Raw genomic sequence first — 17,220 nt, forward strand, 5'->3', positions numbered from 1 at the left:
TTCAGAATACTGCCTTCCAGATTCTGCTATATTAATTTTCCTTTCACAAGAACTTTCACCGCACTTCTGGTGAAAGGTTTTCAGTCTTTAGGAGCATTTGTTTCTAATGACTTTACTGTAATTGTCTCAAATGTGCAGATTTGTGTTAAGTGCTTGAGGAACACATTAAGAATCTTTACCTTGTAGATTGTTCTACAAACCGCCCTAAAGCAAAACTTCCACTGATGCCAATGATGTTACTGTTATTTCTTTCTAGCCTCTATTTGTCTACCTACATATGTGCTGCTTCTTACAGAGTCACCTTCTAAGGTCCCTGGATCAGAGCTATTCATTGCTTTATTTGTTTGCACCCAATGCTATTTCTAATTATCTGTAACATAATAATAGTTTTATTATTCTATAGCGTTTTTAAAAATTCAGTAACACAGTATTATTAACCTGTTTAAGGATTTTTATAAATAAATACACGTAATGTTTTCCACGTTGCAGTTAATTTTAGGTGGTGCATCCAACAAACATACTGTTGTATTGTCCAGGAAGACTGCTAGCACCGCAGATGTGATCTTCTGGAAGGCAGCAACAGCATGGGCTAAAATCATTGTATGAGTAGATACATCAGTATTTTCGATAATCTGCCTGACTTCCAAACATGCTGTTGTTCTTTAGCAATACAGGATTGGTTCAATATACCTAAATATATTAATTATATTAGGTATAATATACCTAACATTGGTATAATATAACTAAAAAGTACTCCTGTTACAGGGAGAACTTAAGCGGCCAAACCACACTCATAAAACCAGCACAGCTCTTCCAGTTAAAAGAGATGATCCCAGGAAAATCAGTTTCTGCCAGTGCAACTGCATCTATGTTAGAGGCATCTGGGAACACAGCTGTGCTGTTCTGGAATCCCACTTCTTCACAGGCACTGAAAGCCTGAAAAGCAGCTCTAACCTAACATTTTGAGGAGCTCTGTGCCATCTTTAGAAAGACACTAGTCTGTCTTGAAAATCTGCATAGAGAAGAAGAGGCTGCAAATACACCCACTTAAATTTCAATAGATTTTTGAGATTCTTTTGTTCTACACATATTAAAATGAGGGAGTAGAAATCAATTCCCTTCAAGGCAGGAAACGTGAGATTGAAGCCAAAAATATGACAAACCGTTTGATTGTAATTAATCAAATGACATTACTTTTTTTTTTTTAATTTAAATGTTATCTATAAAATCCCAAAAAATAGCTAAATAATAGATCTGCAATAAATTTACAAACCAAATTACTTTATTTAATGCTAGCATTATATCATGATCACTCCCAACCTTACCCTTCCAGTTAAAGGACCATTGGTGCTTGTTTCTGTTATTAATCCAGAGGATATGCTTCTCATGTTCAGTGACCCAGTTCCAAGAAGTATCACAATATAGAAGCCTATTTTCCACTTAATAAACATGCATAATTCCTGTGAACATTAGCACTGATTATGCACACTTACACACTCTAGGGCATATTCATCTAAACACAGTGAATTCAAAAGATCTGAAGGGAGATGCGTTTGGCCCTCTAGACTGCAAGAAACCCTAAGGAATGATAGGAACAGTCCAGAATGTTTTACTGGTATATTCTATTTTAATGACACTTTTGCAAATTAATTCCTTCAGCTCTCTGCCCAAAATACGAATGATGTTTTATGTAAGATAAAATAATTAAGGACCTTTCAGGGTAGAAAAGAGGAAAATTAAGAAAGCAAGGAAGGATTAAGCTTGTTAGGATATCACTCTGAAGATGGAAACTGCAGGTTCCAGACTGTCCGATGCTATAATGTGACATCAGTCACTTGATTTTGCTTTGAATTCTAATGTCCTAGATAGTTCTCTACAGGAGAGGTTTGAAAGATGCAACTCCCAAAGGAAAACAGATGCATATACCCCGGAGAAATGTAGAACTTAATACAAATTTCTGTCCTAAGCAAAACCTTGTGGTTTTGTATTGGCACATTTGTTTACAACATGCTGGCTTGAGTTTCAGCTTTCTCAGAACAGTATCCACAAACGCCTCCCCCTCCCAAACTCTGTGCAGGCTGCCTGGGCAGCTAACCCAGTGTTTCAGCATTGAGGGCTCTCTGTGGCTCTGGGCTTATGGTATATAAACAGTTCTTTAACAAACTATTTTAAAAACCACTGAAGCGTTCACTTCGTTCCGTGACATGGAGGGTAACATGAGCCCTAAAAGCTTGCCACAGATTCTGGATCCCAAGAAGAATATATCCACCCAAAAATGTACCAATATTTTTCACTGAACCCATTAGGTCTGCAGACAATGCTAAATATGCAACAACGTAAAGTATACTTCTGCCTATTAGCTGCTTATTTAAATGAGGTGTTCTTGACTAAACATTTTAATAGACACTTCCACTAAAAGTGCAGAGTCCGTTTGTGTAACTGCTATTTATTTTAAGCACTGTGTGATTCGTATTTGTGATGGAAACTTCAATAGCAAAGGCTTCCAAGCCAAGCTAGAGTAGTTCCCCCTTTAGTCAATACAGTCTTCATCTACATCAGTAAACAGCACAGTACAATTGATGCAAATACGTAAAGAGGAAGAGTTAGTGTTGAGGACCTGACATTACCATCACACATGTTTTCTTTTTTTTTATTTCAGACCAACTCTAGCTTATTACCAGACATTAGATATAGTAATACCTTAGGTGCGATCCCAGGACACATATTCTGGTTACATTTAATCCAGATGCAGTTTCTGTGCCCCAAGACTGTGCACCCCACTCTGTAATTATGAAGGAAGAGCAGTAAGTGGAGATAACCAGGAAATTCACCTCAAAATAATGCCCCGATACAGCCTAAAATGTTTTTGCTCTTTAAGTTAAGGGTATTTTCTATTGTGCGTGAGTGAAAGAGCTTTCTTTGTATCTTAGTCTGATGGCCAATGGCCTTTTATCAATCCAACGTGAATGTGCACCACACAACTCTCATGAATAAAGAAACTGTGTCATCTTAAGAAAATGTATATCTGAACTGAAGATAAGTCTTGTATTTCTTTTCCAAATATATTTATTGATGGAAATCTTCTTTAATAGAATCCAGTTCAGACCAAGACATAAAATGTCATCCCTCTCGACTACAAGTTCATGCAGAGGAATTATTAATCAATACACGCTTCATACATTTTCACCTTGAATATGCATTAGAGGAACTGAAATGCTGTTAATGTAATCACAATGATTTGGGTCTCCTGCTGGTGGCTCCTCCTGGAAAGATCAAATTTCGCCTCTGAGGCTTTGTCTGCAGCCAGCAGCCAGGGCAGGCAGAATGGCCTACATAGGAGAAGTCGCCACCAGTGACAGCACTTAGACTATTAGCTCCTCGGAGAGCCCAGGGCCATTATTTTACAAGCATTTCTGTGACAGAAGGAGAAGTAAAGCTCTGGATTTACTACAGCTAATTGTATTTCTTCTCTGCAAAATTAGCATTTAGCCCGGTATATAGACATTACATATAGAATGACAATAAACTGGACTAAATGTATGACAGTACCATTACAGAGCAGATCTCAAAACCCACAACTACCAAAGCAAGGGAGACAATCTTATTTGATGTGCATATCTAAAAACATATGAGGCCATTGAAGTAAAAGCCAGATATTGCAGCTTAGTAAGACTACAGAGCTGTCTCCAAATTTCAAGAGCAAAATAATCCTCTGCTCTTCGTGTTGTTTTTTGCACTACCATTTTTGTAAACATGATATTGAATTTACTCTCCGATATTTCTTCATGAGTAAAGTATCTTGTGAAATATCTGTGAACACTTCAAACATCCCTTTGAAGGGAGGATGTCCTAACAGTTCCAACCTATTTTCAGAAGATACCTTTATCCACAACACACAAAATCATTAAAAAAAAATTAATCCCTTTGCTGTGATTTGCCAGTAAGAACATGATGATTTCTAAAGAGTTAAAGAGTTGATGTACTTCATTACAAACAGTTATTTTGTAAAGACCATTCACTTTCCCAGAACTTGTAAGAGAAATGATTAGATGTCTGATCTTCGCGGATGTGCACCAAGTACCATTTAAAATGGAAGCTATAAATTATCAGTGAATAACAAGCACAATACCTGAGGCAGTAAACATTTTTTCATCTGAAAATACAGTTATTACAAAGTCAGTTGTTTCTTAAGAAAAGGATTGTGAGGCAAAATCTTGAGCCATAAATATGAAAATATGGAGACAGAAGCTTATTTATGTAAGTTGGAGTTAGCAGTTTTTGTTAGACCATTCATCAGGAGGAAAAAGGGGCTAGGTAGTAATTTGCAGAGTAGTCTGGTTCAAGGCTGAAGAAATTTAGGAAAGGACTGTACCATGCGTTTAAGGGAAAAGACAGTCCTACTTGTCTGCAGAAATTGTCAGTGTGCTCAATATTAGCTACTTATATTTGAAAGGCTTTTTTATTTGTATTCAGCCTCACACTGTATTTATGAACTATTCTGATCCTACTGTTCATCATTGCCATCCAATATTTTTCCTAATTAAAATTACTTTGAAGTCTCTGACCTTTAGGCAGACACTCGATTCTGAATTAAAATATAATTATCTTTGTAACATGAATACACTTCTTACGCTGCCCCCACGCTCTTCTTGTTACAGGATAAACACATAATGAATGTAAGGAAAAAACTACACTGAACTTGATGAAATAATGAAAAATAAGAAGAAAATAAACCGAGCACCCTGGTTTTCCTTCATATATAACAAAGGCAAAGAGGCAGTAGGGAAAAAATAAAGGCAATACTTAAAAATCTAGAGAAAGAAATCCTTTGTGCACAGTGAATAATTTATGTGCAGGACGTACTGCTATGAAACTTCACCATTTTTGCTGAAACCAAAAGAAGGACGGTCTTTTATATGAGTAGGTCCAGCAATCACATGGTTTATATTCCAGTGGTATTACACAGGTACAGTGAGGTTTATCGAACAGGACGACAAACACTCTTTGAAGGTGAAAGATGCCCATAAATTACAGGGTGCGGAGAGCACACTTCCTGGGAGTAAATCCCAGCTTTTTTCCTAAACTTTTAGTTCTGGTCGCGGTAGCTATGCGAATTGCCGGTATGGTGCGGGTAGCACTTCCCATTTATCTCCTTGTCTTCACCACTGCTGCTTCTAGCACAGGCATTCCTTAGTCTAAATGAATGGCAGCTGTTGACCATATGTTCGCTTTACATTACTTCGCAACCTTTTCTATGACCATATAATAAGAACTTGATAAATAACTTACTTTAACGTAGAGCTGCTGAAACTCCTCAAGGTTCAGTCTACCACTCGGACAGTCCTTTAGAAATCCTTTGTACCACTGTTTTAGCTCGTGTTCATTGAACTCCGTGCTCTTCACCAGATCCTCCATCACCTCAGGGGCCAGCTTGCTGTTCTGTTTCCCCATTCTGCCTTAAGAAGAAATAAATTAATACAGTTAGCCAGGTTGCTGTGAACATTTTAAACTGGAATTAGCGACAAGCTCGAACGCATCACTTGTTTCGTACTCACTGCTGCTTTTAGTCAAACGCAACTTCACGGATTCGCTAGTGAACAGGAACCTAAGCTATGTTTGAATATTAGAGGCTGAAATGGTGAAAAAGACAACATTCTTCTTTCATTTAGGAGTCCTAAGGCCTGGAGATAGACTGCTCATTTTCCTTCAGGTTAGGTACATTCTAGCTTTATTTTACACTAAGGCTGAAAAAGATGACTTCACTTCTCCTTCAAATTTAACAAAAACTTTTCACAGATTCAGGGATGTCCACAGAATTCCTCTCTATCTTTGTCTCAAAAATCTCTCCTGATACAACACCCATATTAGCAGCTGCTCCTCACAGGTACAAGGCTGTGGAGAGACAGGCTTGTAACGTACAGCACTAGATGAGCCACTGGGAGGAAGCAAGACGAGAGTACACATGCTTGGTCTCAAAAAATGATGAAACCAAACTGTAAAAACAAATGTAATTTTTATATATATGCACATACAGATGTATATATACATATATATGCATATATTTATACAAATATATTTAGTGTATAACTGATACACAGTAGATGGTTTATATCACATCACTGTTAACACTGGAAATACCCACAACATGTTATACACATTTTGTATAAATACTTACAAATATTAAGTGTAAAACATATAGCAACACAAAATATGCATGTGTGTATAGGTAAATACAATAATTTCAGTACTTCCTTTGACGTTTGGCCAAAGATGTTCTTTGACAGAACTTTTGGAAATCCTTTTGTTTTAACCTTTTCCCATTCTACTACATTTTGTTTCATGAGAGATGTCTTTCAGGGTTTTTTTTAATCAGGTGACAGACAGTACTTAACCTGTCCTGTAGAGAACTGCAAAGTGATGAATAATTTCTTTCCTGAGCCTAGCTTAACATTTTCATTTTTATCTTCCAGTATAGCGTCTATCTCTAATGACAGAACCACACTGAACGCACTCATTTCTAGTCCATATCACCACCCATTCCTGGTATTAATCTATTGCTTTTGGCATCTTCCCATTTTGAAGGGGAAGTTTCTTTCTCCTCAGAAGGACATACTTTGCTCTGTTCCAATGAATCAATATATTTATATAGCTTCGTTTATGGGAAACTTCCTGGAGCAGACACAAAGTTAACTATTCCTGCTGGTTTATGTGTGACCAGCACATCCCCTGGTGCCATACTACCAGCAGCACCAGGTCTCTTCCTGAAACATCTCATGGTCCCTCCCGCCTTCAGCAAAGTCCCTCCCCGTCTGTCCTCACCCCCTGTCACAGCCCCCAGCCCACCAGGACAACCAGGGCTGGCAGCCAACTCCTTTGCCAAGACAGCACATGACTTGGCCACACAAACATCCCCAACACCGAGAAGGAAGGTGTCTTAGGTCAAAGCATTTAGCTGGCACAAAGTTGGGAAATTTGTCATCAGAAAATACAAAATGCACATCGGGCTAGAAACTCCAGCCAGAAATGCCTCAATACCTTTGGGACACGGCTGTTAGACAAGCGCACTGTGCTGTGCATAGACGTAATTGGAGGTGGAAGTGGGCCACCATTTCTTGGGGTGCTTCCAGCAAGCAAAGCCTCCTTCCCCAGGCTCTGCACATCCTTCCTCTACCAATGCTGGGAGATGCCATTGGCCTTTCTTGCTCGAGGCCCTGTATCCTCTCTGAACGACAAGAACTTGCTACAAGGACTCACCCAGCTATTAATTAAGGGCAGCACACTACTTGCTCTAAATTTACTTTGCAGCTTTGCCAAGCTCCCATCCAAAAGTTTTGGTAAATTTAGCACAAATATGGGAGATTTCAACCTTTCAGTTAATTGCCACAGGTCTAATTGTACATGCAGATGTCCAGAAATTAGTTGTTTTGACTAAACAATCGGTTTGCAATTTATAGCATTTAGAACAAATGCCCCAGCCTTATCTTTGAAGTCTCCATCTTCTCATATATGACATTGACCTAACTTGGCATAATCTGAATTTAAATCCCATAGAAACTGAAGTATACTAATACAGATATTTCTCTAGCTCTAACTCTGATAGCTTTTAAGTGAAAAAATAGACTGGTTTATTTGGTTTAATATTTAAGGGGCCTTTTTATTTCCCCTTTTTAATTTCTTTCCTTTAAACAGTTGGTACCCTTTGCAGTCATAAGGTGTTTTTCTTAAGATCCAGAGCACCCTTAAAGATTCTCAGCAATTATAGTAACTACCTTAGGTAGATTCATAAGGCATCTTCTGGCTCTCTTAATTTAGCCAAGTGTGCTTTTACTCGACTCTTTTCACTTGGATTCTTATCCCCATTAGTATTTAACTCAATGACACTTACACATGAAAAAAAGCATCTTCAGTGGGCAAAAATCAGGTAGTTTTGACTGGCAAATTTTCTGTAATAGCAACGTTTCTGCATTTATCACGTTAGCTTTACAGCCCTTGGACTTGGTGCTACACAGCGGTGGAAGCAGACAGAACTGTGAATCTCAGCACCATCTTCCGAAGTTAGCTATGTTGTTTTCAGTAATGTGGACATAAAACACTATAGAAAATGGAGTGTGTCTGCACATGTGTATACATGAATAAAGAGCTGGACAAACATATCTGCACATAAACTTTTCTATCATCAGATTTGGAGAAACAAGACACCAGTTTTCTGCCTCTGTGACACAGGTCGCTGGTTTTGGTCAGCTGCTGGTTCTGCCATAGGTTGTCCAAGAAGTCCCAAACACCTTCCGGCCATCCCTGATGTACCTCACCGCATAATATCCTCTAGTAGATGAAAACCACAGCTGACATCTTGATAAACACTTTCAGAAACTATTTTTCCCACAGAACCAAACCAGTATCTGAGGAAGGTATAAACTGGGACTGCTGGGTTCTGTACTCTTATTTGCTGCTCCAGCACATTGCAGTGCATAATCTGCCAAGTTCTGTTTGAGGTGAGGGACTGAACAAGCTGACCAAACCGGTCACAATGCCTTCCTGTAATTAGAGACACTCATTCTTTCTTCTCGTTTTAAAGTTCTTATGGAATTGAATTACAATCTGCAAGAAAGCTCAAGAGTCTCATATAATTATCAAATATAAACTCACACTTCTGGCTCTGGGAGATCCGGCTTATTTGGGAATAAAAACTCAAATACATAGATTATCTAGTTAATCATATTCTAACATCTTCTAGAGTTTCATTGAATCTGTTATTATTATTGAAAAAGTACAATCACCCATTAGCAATGAGTATGCCGCTGCCAACACATTTAATTTTCTAAAATGAAAACTATTTTTAATTAACTTACAATCACGGTTTCCCAAACATGTTTTTTCCTTGTGAAAATCTATGAATATACATTAGGAAAAGACAGAACAGAACAGCTGCACAATCACTAAGTTTTCAAGAGGAGGAAAGGTCACTCTGCAAGCATTTCTTTGTTTAGTAAATTTTATTCTTTTAAACTATAAATTTGCTTCCAACTTCCATGCTTCGAACCACACGATGTGACAATCCAAGCACTGCTATTCATCTTCTGTTGCGTTTTCTGATTGGCGAAAATCAACAAAGGGAAAAAACAAAAAAATAAACCCCAAACAAAAAAGCAACGTGCTTCAATTCCAAACCATCATGGGGGGAGATTCACGATAAACAAGGAACCAGGTATGTGGGTGGCTCTTAGCATCAGTAAAGGTGTTAAGACTGTTCCCAGCGAGATTACTCTGGCAGGAGGACGCTTAGTAATATTAGCAAGGGCAACACAATGCAGATTAGAGATCAAGAAAAACACTAAAACTCTACTGTTGCGCCACAAGTAGCAACAGGAATGAAGGTTGAGTTTAAAAACATATCCTCTTGGCTGAAATGCTGCAAAGAGGCTGTCACCTACCCAGAGAAATCAGCTTTTCAGAAATGCTTAGTGTAGCAGTACTTTAGTACTTCATTAACACCTTAACTGCTGCTTTTACAGGTTGAGAGGAGGGTCAGATTTAAAAGATGGAGTTTTATTAAACAACCAATCCCCACCCTGAAGCAGTCCGGGCTGTGCCCACAGCAGGCAGGGACAATATGAGGATGTATCTGCCTGCTCTTTTCCTCGCTGGATCTCAGGAGGTCCACACCAGCTAGCCCGGGAAGCAGGAAAGGGCTGCAGCAGCAGCTGGAAGTTACTCTAAAATGACTCAGCAGCATAGCTTAGGAAACTGATTTTATGATGATTTACTGGGGGCTTTGGAGGTAACAGGCATTAAGTCAGATGCAGGAAGAGGAAGACATTTCCCACAGTTTTAAGACCATACCTGGTTTTATACAGTTCTTCCCTGTTTATATCTTTCATTTGATTATCTTTCCTGCAATGCTATCATGTGTCCCACACTTGCTTGTGCTGTTTCAAAAGCTTTCTGCTCTCCACACAATCATCATCCAAACCCCCTGGCCAATAGCAGGGACTTTTCCCTGGAATATTTTACAGCAGTTCCTGCATAGGTTTGTCAGGTCTGCCTCTCCCACTTGGCTTGCCAGTACTAAACGGCCAGAGTTTTACAAACTAAAATTTTATTAAAAACTTAAGAAGAAGAAAAAAGAAGTTAAAGTTCAATAGCAAAACATGACTTACAGAAGCTTGTTTGCTGTTTAACAACTTCAAAACACCCCCAAAACGGAGTTGCTAACACAGCTCCGTCACCACCTGCTTCCTCTTTCCACTCCTCTCTGTTCCCCTTTGGCTTCCTCGGCAAGTGTTCAATGTTCAAAGGGACCAAGCGCAAACAAATATAACTCTGGCTGTTCCTAAGGAAGAGTAAACTGAGTGCTGCCAAAGATGTCATATTTGTGCTGAAAATGGACCCAAATCCCTTTGACAAGACAGTGCCAACAGTGTCCAATCAAGTCCTTAAAAACCCAGTTCTGTGCCATTTTACTTGCTTTCCTTAAACCCAGTTATATAAAACCATTTTCTTTTCAAGTTGCATTAAAAGAAGTGTTGCCAGCAGACTGAGGGAGGTGAGGAGCTGTGGAGTCTCCATCCCTGAAGACACTCAAAACCCAACGGGACACAGCTCCAAGCAATCATCTGTAGCTGACCCTGTTTGAGCAGGGGGTTGGACTAGAGCATCTCCGGAGGCTCCCTCCAACCTCAGTGATTCTGTGAAATAGGGGGAATTGGGGCAGTCATCCCGCCTATCTTTTGGTATCCACAGTAGCTGCCTAGTTTCACTAAATTCCCTCCACAGGTAGCTGAGAGAAAAAGGGCTCATCCAAAGGATTATTTGGAGAAGAGGTACTGCAGTCACCTCCCTCCCCTCCCTGACTCCAGGAGTGCAGGGAGATTCGCCTTACGCCCCTGGGTACAGGCACCTAACTGAACAGGACTATCCCAGCATCTCAGTATATTTTGGCTGCTCTGACACCTGCCCCTGATCATGCTCTTGATTTCCCAGTAATCCTGCATGAGACGAAGGGGCTAGTCAACCAACATCTCCGCAGCCTCATGAGGTCTGTGCATTAAATGAGTTCCCTTGTATGGTGCATGTTTTTCTTGCTCTTCCCTGGCTCTGGGAAACAGGAATGAGTCATGTGGACTATGCCAGAAGCAAATGACAACACTCACTTTGCCAGCTCAGCTGTGCTGGCAGGCACTCATTAGGTTGGAAGGAAAGCTGTGCTTCATCCCCACCCCTCTGCCCACTCCCAGCCCACAAGCTCCCACATGAACGTGCTGACTCCTGGGGAATACATGTGAAATCCAGGCACTGAGCAGGCAAGTGTGGTGGGTGTCTTTGCAATCTTTGACACAACCAAATCTATAAATGGTACATTAAACACTGTATAGACTCCACCATACATACATATATAGGGGTAACAAAACCCAAAACAACTAAATGCTGTGGAAAGCAGAGAACTATGTGTATAATCTACAGTAACAGAATAATTTTCATATTATTTTTGAGCAGGCTGTTTATCAAATTTCCAGCTGTGTGCTGATAATAACTATAACTCCTGAAAACTCCCAGCATTGTTCCTTTCTCCTCAGGCTACTTCTGACGCTGCCTTTTCTCTACTAATGTCAGCATGAAGGATAGATAAAGGCAGGCTATCAAGCTGCACAGATGCTTCATTCCTTCAAATACACTTACTGTTTCACAGAAGAAGAAATCCAGCACTGTAGCCTGTCTTCCACACACAAAAACCCCAATGATCTCATACCCAACGCTCCACACGAGTAAGTATGCGAGGAACAGTACACATGGAAGAGAAAAGGAATTTTCCCAACCGAACCAAAGGCTACAACTAAAATTACCTTGTTCAACAGCAGTGCTTCAATGGCAGATGCCACCAAGCTGAGTGGTGCAGTTGATATGCTAGAGGGAAGGGATACCATTCAGAGGCACATTGGCAGGCTGGAGAAATGGGTCCATGCAAACCTCATGAAGTTAAACAAGGCTAAGTGCAAGGTCCTGCACCTGGGTCAGGGCAATCCCCAGTATCAATACAGACTGGGCAATGAATGGATTAAGAGCAGCTCTGCAGAGAAGGACCTGGGGATACTGGGGTCCCCAGTACAAGAAAGACATTAAGCTGTCGGAGTGGGTCCAGAGGAGGGCCACAAAAATGATCAGAAGGCTGCAACACCTCTCCTGCGAAGCAAGGCTGAGAGAGTTGGGGTTGTTCAGGCTGGAGAAAAGGTGGCTGCAGGGAGACCTTATTGTAGACTTTCAATAATTAAAGGGGGCTTGTAAGAAAGACAGAGAGAGACTTTTTACCAAGGCCTGTAGTGACAGGACAAGGGGCAACAGTTTTAAACTGAAAGAGGGTAGATTTAGATTGGACATAAGGAAGAAATTTGTTTTATAGTGGAGGGTAGTGGGACACTGGAACAAGTTGCCCAGAGGAGTTGTGGATACCCCATCCCTGGAAGTCTTCAAGGTCAGGTTGAACTGGGCTTTGAGCAACCTTGTCTATTAAAAGATGTCCCTGCCCATGGTAGCGGCAGTTACACTAGATAATCTTTAAAGGTCCCTTCCAGCCCAAACTGTTCTATGATTCTATTCTTCCTAGGGAACTTGTGAAGAACCTCCTCACATCAAGTGTCAACAAAATTTCTAGCCAGCTTGCATGAAACAGGGATGACCCCGAGCCCTGTCCTATAACTTGAGTAGTAGAACCACACCGGATGGGGAAAGCCCTTTTATCCCCCAATATGTGCAAAAGATGAAGACACTGTAGAGGAGAATATTTTGGTACTGTTGCATGATACCGTGGTGGGTTGACCCTGGCTGGACACCAGGTGCCCACCAAAGCTGCTCTGTCACTCTCCTCCTCAGCTGGGCAGGGAGAGAAAATACAATGAAAGGCTCATGCGTTGAGATCAGGACAGGGAGAGATCACTCACCAGTTACTGTCATAGGCAAAACAGACTCGACTTGGGGAGATTAATTTAATTTATTGCCAGTCAAAATCAGAGTAGGGTAATGAGAAATAAAAAACAAATCTTAAAACACCTTCCCCCCAATGCTCCCTTCTTCCCAGGCTTAACTTTACTCCTGATTTCTCTACCTCCTCCCCACAGCAGCACAGAGGGATGGGGAGTGGGGGTTGTGGTCAGTTCACCACACGTTGTCTCTGCTGCTCCTTCCTCCTCAGGGGGAGGCCTCCTCACACTCTTCCCCTGCTCCAGCATGGGGTCACTCCCACAGGAGACAGTCCTCCACAAGCCTCTCCAATGTGAGTCCTTCCCATGGGCTACAGTCCTTCACTAACTGCTCCAGCGTGGGTCCCCCATGGGGTCACAAGAACCTACCAGCAAACCTCCTCCAGCATGGGCTTCCCATGGGGTCACAGACTCCTTTGGGCACATCCACCTGCTCTGGCGTGGGGCCCTCCATGGGCTGCAGGTGGATCTGCCGCACCGTTACCCTCCATGGGCTGCAGGGGCACAGCCTGCCTCACCACGGTCTTCACTATGGGCTGCAGGGGAATCTCTGCTCCAGTGCCTGGGGCACCTCCTCCCCCTCCTCCTTTTTCCCTGACCTTGGTGTCTGGAAGGTTGTTCCTCTCACATTTTCTCACTCCTCTCTCCAGCTGCAACTGCTGTTGCACAGCAACTTCTTCCCCTTCTTAAATACGTTATCCCAGAAGCGCTACCACTGTTGCTGATGGTTTCAGCCTTGGCCAGTGGCGGGTCTGTCTTGGAGCCAGCTGGCATTGGCTCTATGGGACATGGGGGAAGCTTCTACCAGTTTCTCACGGAAGCCACCCCTGTAGTCCCCCTGCTACCAAAACCTTGCCATGCAAACCCAATACAGATACCACACAGATCTTTTAATATGCTGACACCAAGTAAGTACTACGCAACTATTAAATCTTCTGAAAAAGGGGTCAGTCAGCTTAGAAAGATCTAGTGGTGGCAGCAGTTGTCTTTCTCCCTTCACTGTCTCTCCTGTAAGCCAGCCAGCTGGATCCTCTTCAGTGACAACCAGGAGCCTTTACTTCATGACAGGACACTGCATCATGTTGTGGCATCTGTGGCTCCCCAAAATCCCCACGGGTGAAAGACTCCTTCACTCAGCTCAGTCCCATCCTCCAACCCCTCTCTCAAAACCCATGAATCCAAACACACAGCAGCTCCCTCCACGTCTACATTTTGACAGCAAGAGAAAAGGGCTGTGACAACCCGTAGGAGTGGAAGATGAAAGCAATCCACCTCCAGGTGTTTACTATCAGGGCAGAAAAATATAGGCAAGGAACACCACCCCAGACACTGGCAGAGGCACCAGGACAGAGAATACCAGACGTGGTGAAAGCCAAACGAGGCCAGGCAATGCCGAGCACTGTGGACCTGCTCTAGCTGACCCCGCTCTGAGAAGGCCCTTGCACTACACAGTCTTCAGAGGTCCCTGCCAACCTCAGCGGTTATGTGGCTCAAGAACTGTGGACATCCTTTCAGTAATAATTTTGGGAGAAATTGATTACCAGGTGTAGGTAGAGTTAATATACTTTCATAATATTGGCATATTGCCCATCAGTGACTTCAGGAACATGTTCTCCCCACTCAGAAACAGAACTCACCCTGGACTACCAGCTTTCTCCTTCATGCAACACACAGGGCTCTATTCTGAGATTTTAACCGAATTCATGCTTCCCATACCAAAATGATGGCAAGTCCATCAGTGAAAAATAAGAATTTCTGTGTTTGTGTAACACCATACTGAAGTTAGAAGCAGTCATAATTCACTGCTGATAACGTAAACCTCAAACTAAGGGTGAAACAAACAGGCTATGTTCCGATTTATATTACACTACAGCAAAACCTGGAATAAATCCAGTGATTTCAGATTACTTTACTGGCTTTACCAAAGATCAGATTCAGGCCTGCAATCTCTTGGTGTAAAAGAAATGGGGAAAAATAAAGAGTAATGACATTAAGGAATACAATTATCGAACTGAACTAAAAAATAAATGGAGAGAAGAGGTTTAAGCAAAAGAAGAGAGATATATTTTTAAATTTTATTTGAAATGAGATGGATATTCAATTAGATTCAAGCAATAAAAAAACATTTGAAAGGGTAAAGGCTGAGCAGGAGGATGCTCTAACATAACAACTGGTGTGTACGGCCTTTTTTCTCTAGGTGAATTTATTACATTGAAAGTGTGGATTTGTTTTCTGTTGAGTCTGGAATAAAAGAAAAAGAGAGTTCTCTACATTTTCAACATGAAAATCAAGGGCAATACCAGACTTACCAGTAGCTCCACTGTTGATGCACCCCTGTGGGTCACAGTAGGGCTCTACTCAAAGCTCGATGCTGAAGCTGGCAGCTTGTATATAAACTAACCTGCAGACACATGGTCTGAAGTATATCGCAGGGCCTTATTTTTGCCCCCTCTTCTCATCTGGATTGGGAAACTGCTTGCAGCACGCCACAGCTGGCTTTCTTCCTTTGCAGGTGGACATAGGAGGAGGTACGTAGCATAAAGCAGAGACTATCTGGGTTGTTCAACAAGACACAAGTGCCCAGAAGAGCTTCCAGGCTCTACCACTTAGCTTTAGACGTGGAGAGATGGGGATGAAATCCCTCTTTAGCTTGCTCTTTCTCTCAGTCTCATTTTAGACCACAAGGAGTGTCCATATTTCTACGGAAAGCTTAGGCCCTCAATAATCAGTGGTCCTTAAGAAAATTTTTACTTCCTCCTTAACTCCATCATTTGGCTTTGTTGCATGCTGTAACTCAAACTTAATTTTTTTTTCACATCCACTTCTTTTCCAATATTTCAACAGAATTTGGTGACTTGTATGTTCTAGAGAATTTAGTGCTTTATTTCTGAAGAGAAGAATATGCTTGTTAATGCTAAGTGTCAGACAGACATGTAAGTACATCGGTTGCCATAGTTTCATTTTGCTATTGGCCCAGCTTCTATCAGCTGTGGTCATCAGTAAGTAACAAGGAGGTGTGAGTTGAGGAAGAAGCCTCATTTTTCAGCAGTGAATATTTTCTTCACCAGTCTATTCTCTCCAATTTTGTCCTCGTAAATAATAATCTTAAAATGCATGCAGAACATTTACTGTGCCTTTTTGTAATAATTCATATGCTGAATACCATTTCAATCACCTGAATAATGGTTAGTCTGATTACCCAGAATGCTCCAACATCAGAGCCTTGATTGCTGTCACAAGTTTGTTCTATGCCCTATATCAAACGTAACAGTTTTTGATTGATTTTTCTGAGGTTTTATTATAGAATATGGTTTCCAATAGGCTTCCCCTCATGGGATGCCCTGATATGTAACCTCCCGGACATAACCACTAGAACAAGTTATGTGTCAGCACTGATGATCACTTTCCAAGCCTTATATTTCAAAAGATTAGATTATATAATTTTTAGCTATTTCAGAGGTCTATCCACTATTCGATATTCTACCTCTTCTGGGATAGTTGCTGCAAACTTGTCTTTCTTTTGGAGGAAGATTGACAAGGCATGCCTGAAGATTATAGTTTCCCTGAGTAGGTTCCAGTCTTCTTCTGCAACCATGGGACAACACTTACGTAGACTGTAAACAGCCAACTAGTTTTGTTACGCCAAACTAAATCAACATCTTCTCTGCCTGAGATACAGAATTTTTGTCAGTTTGCAGAGACTAGTGTTAATTAAAATGCTGCTTTTCTTTAAGAGAAACACTATTGATGGTTCATGCTTAGGGATAAGGGGTTTTAGACGTCTCACGGTTTAACCTGGCAGGCAGCTGAACACCACGCAGCCGCCCGCTCACTCCCCCTCAGTGGGATGGGGGAGAGAATCAGAAGAGTAAAAGCGAGAAAACTCATGGCTTGAGATAAAGACAGTTTAATAGGTAAAGCAAAAGCCACGCACACAAGCAAAGCAAAGCAAGGAATTCATTCACCACTTCCCATGGGCAGGCAGGGGTTCAGCCATCCCCAGGAGGGCAGGGCTCCATCACATGTAACGGTGACTTGGGGAGACAAACACCATCACTCCAAATGTGTCCCCCCCCTTCTTCTTCCCCCAGCTTTATATGCTGAGCATGATGTCATATGGCATGGGACATCCCTTTGGTCAGTTGGGGTCAGCTGTCCCAGCCGTGTCCCCTCCCAGCTCCTTGTGCACCCCCAGCCTGCTCACGGGTGAGGGCTGTGAGGGGCAGAAAAGGCCTTGACTCTGCGTAAG

At 41.6% G+C, this 17,220-nt stretch overlaps 1 protein-coding gene across 3 annotated transcripts in view; it reads right to left on the reverse strand.

Annotated features, from left to right (window-relative positions):
• Positions 1-17,220, reverse strand: part of VSNL1 (visinin like 1) — a 93,188-nt gene that overhangs the window by 45,547 nt on the left and 30,421 nt on the right. For all 3 annotated transcript variants that reach the window (XM_075086762.1, XM_075086760.1, XM_075086761.1), the window contains exon 2: positions 5,290-5,456. In XM_075086762.1, coding sequence (XP_074942863.1) covers positions 5,290-5,451 — 162 coding nt within the window. In that variant the 5' untranslated portion in view covers positions 5,452-5,456. The remainder of the gene's footprint in view (positions 1-5,289; positions 5,457-17,220) is intronic.

This window comes from Phalacrocorax aristotelis, chromosome 3 (assembly GCF_949628215.1).
Source record: "Phalacrocorax aristotelis chromosome 3, bGulAri2.1, whole genome shotgun sequence".
Taxonomy (NCBI): domain Eukaryota; kingdom Metazoa; phylum Chordata; class Aves; order Suliformes; family Phalacrocoracidae; genus Phalacrocorax; species Phalacrocorax aristotelis.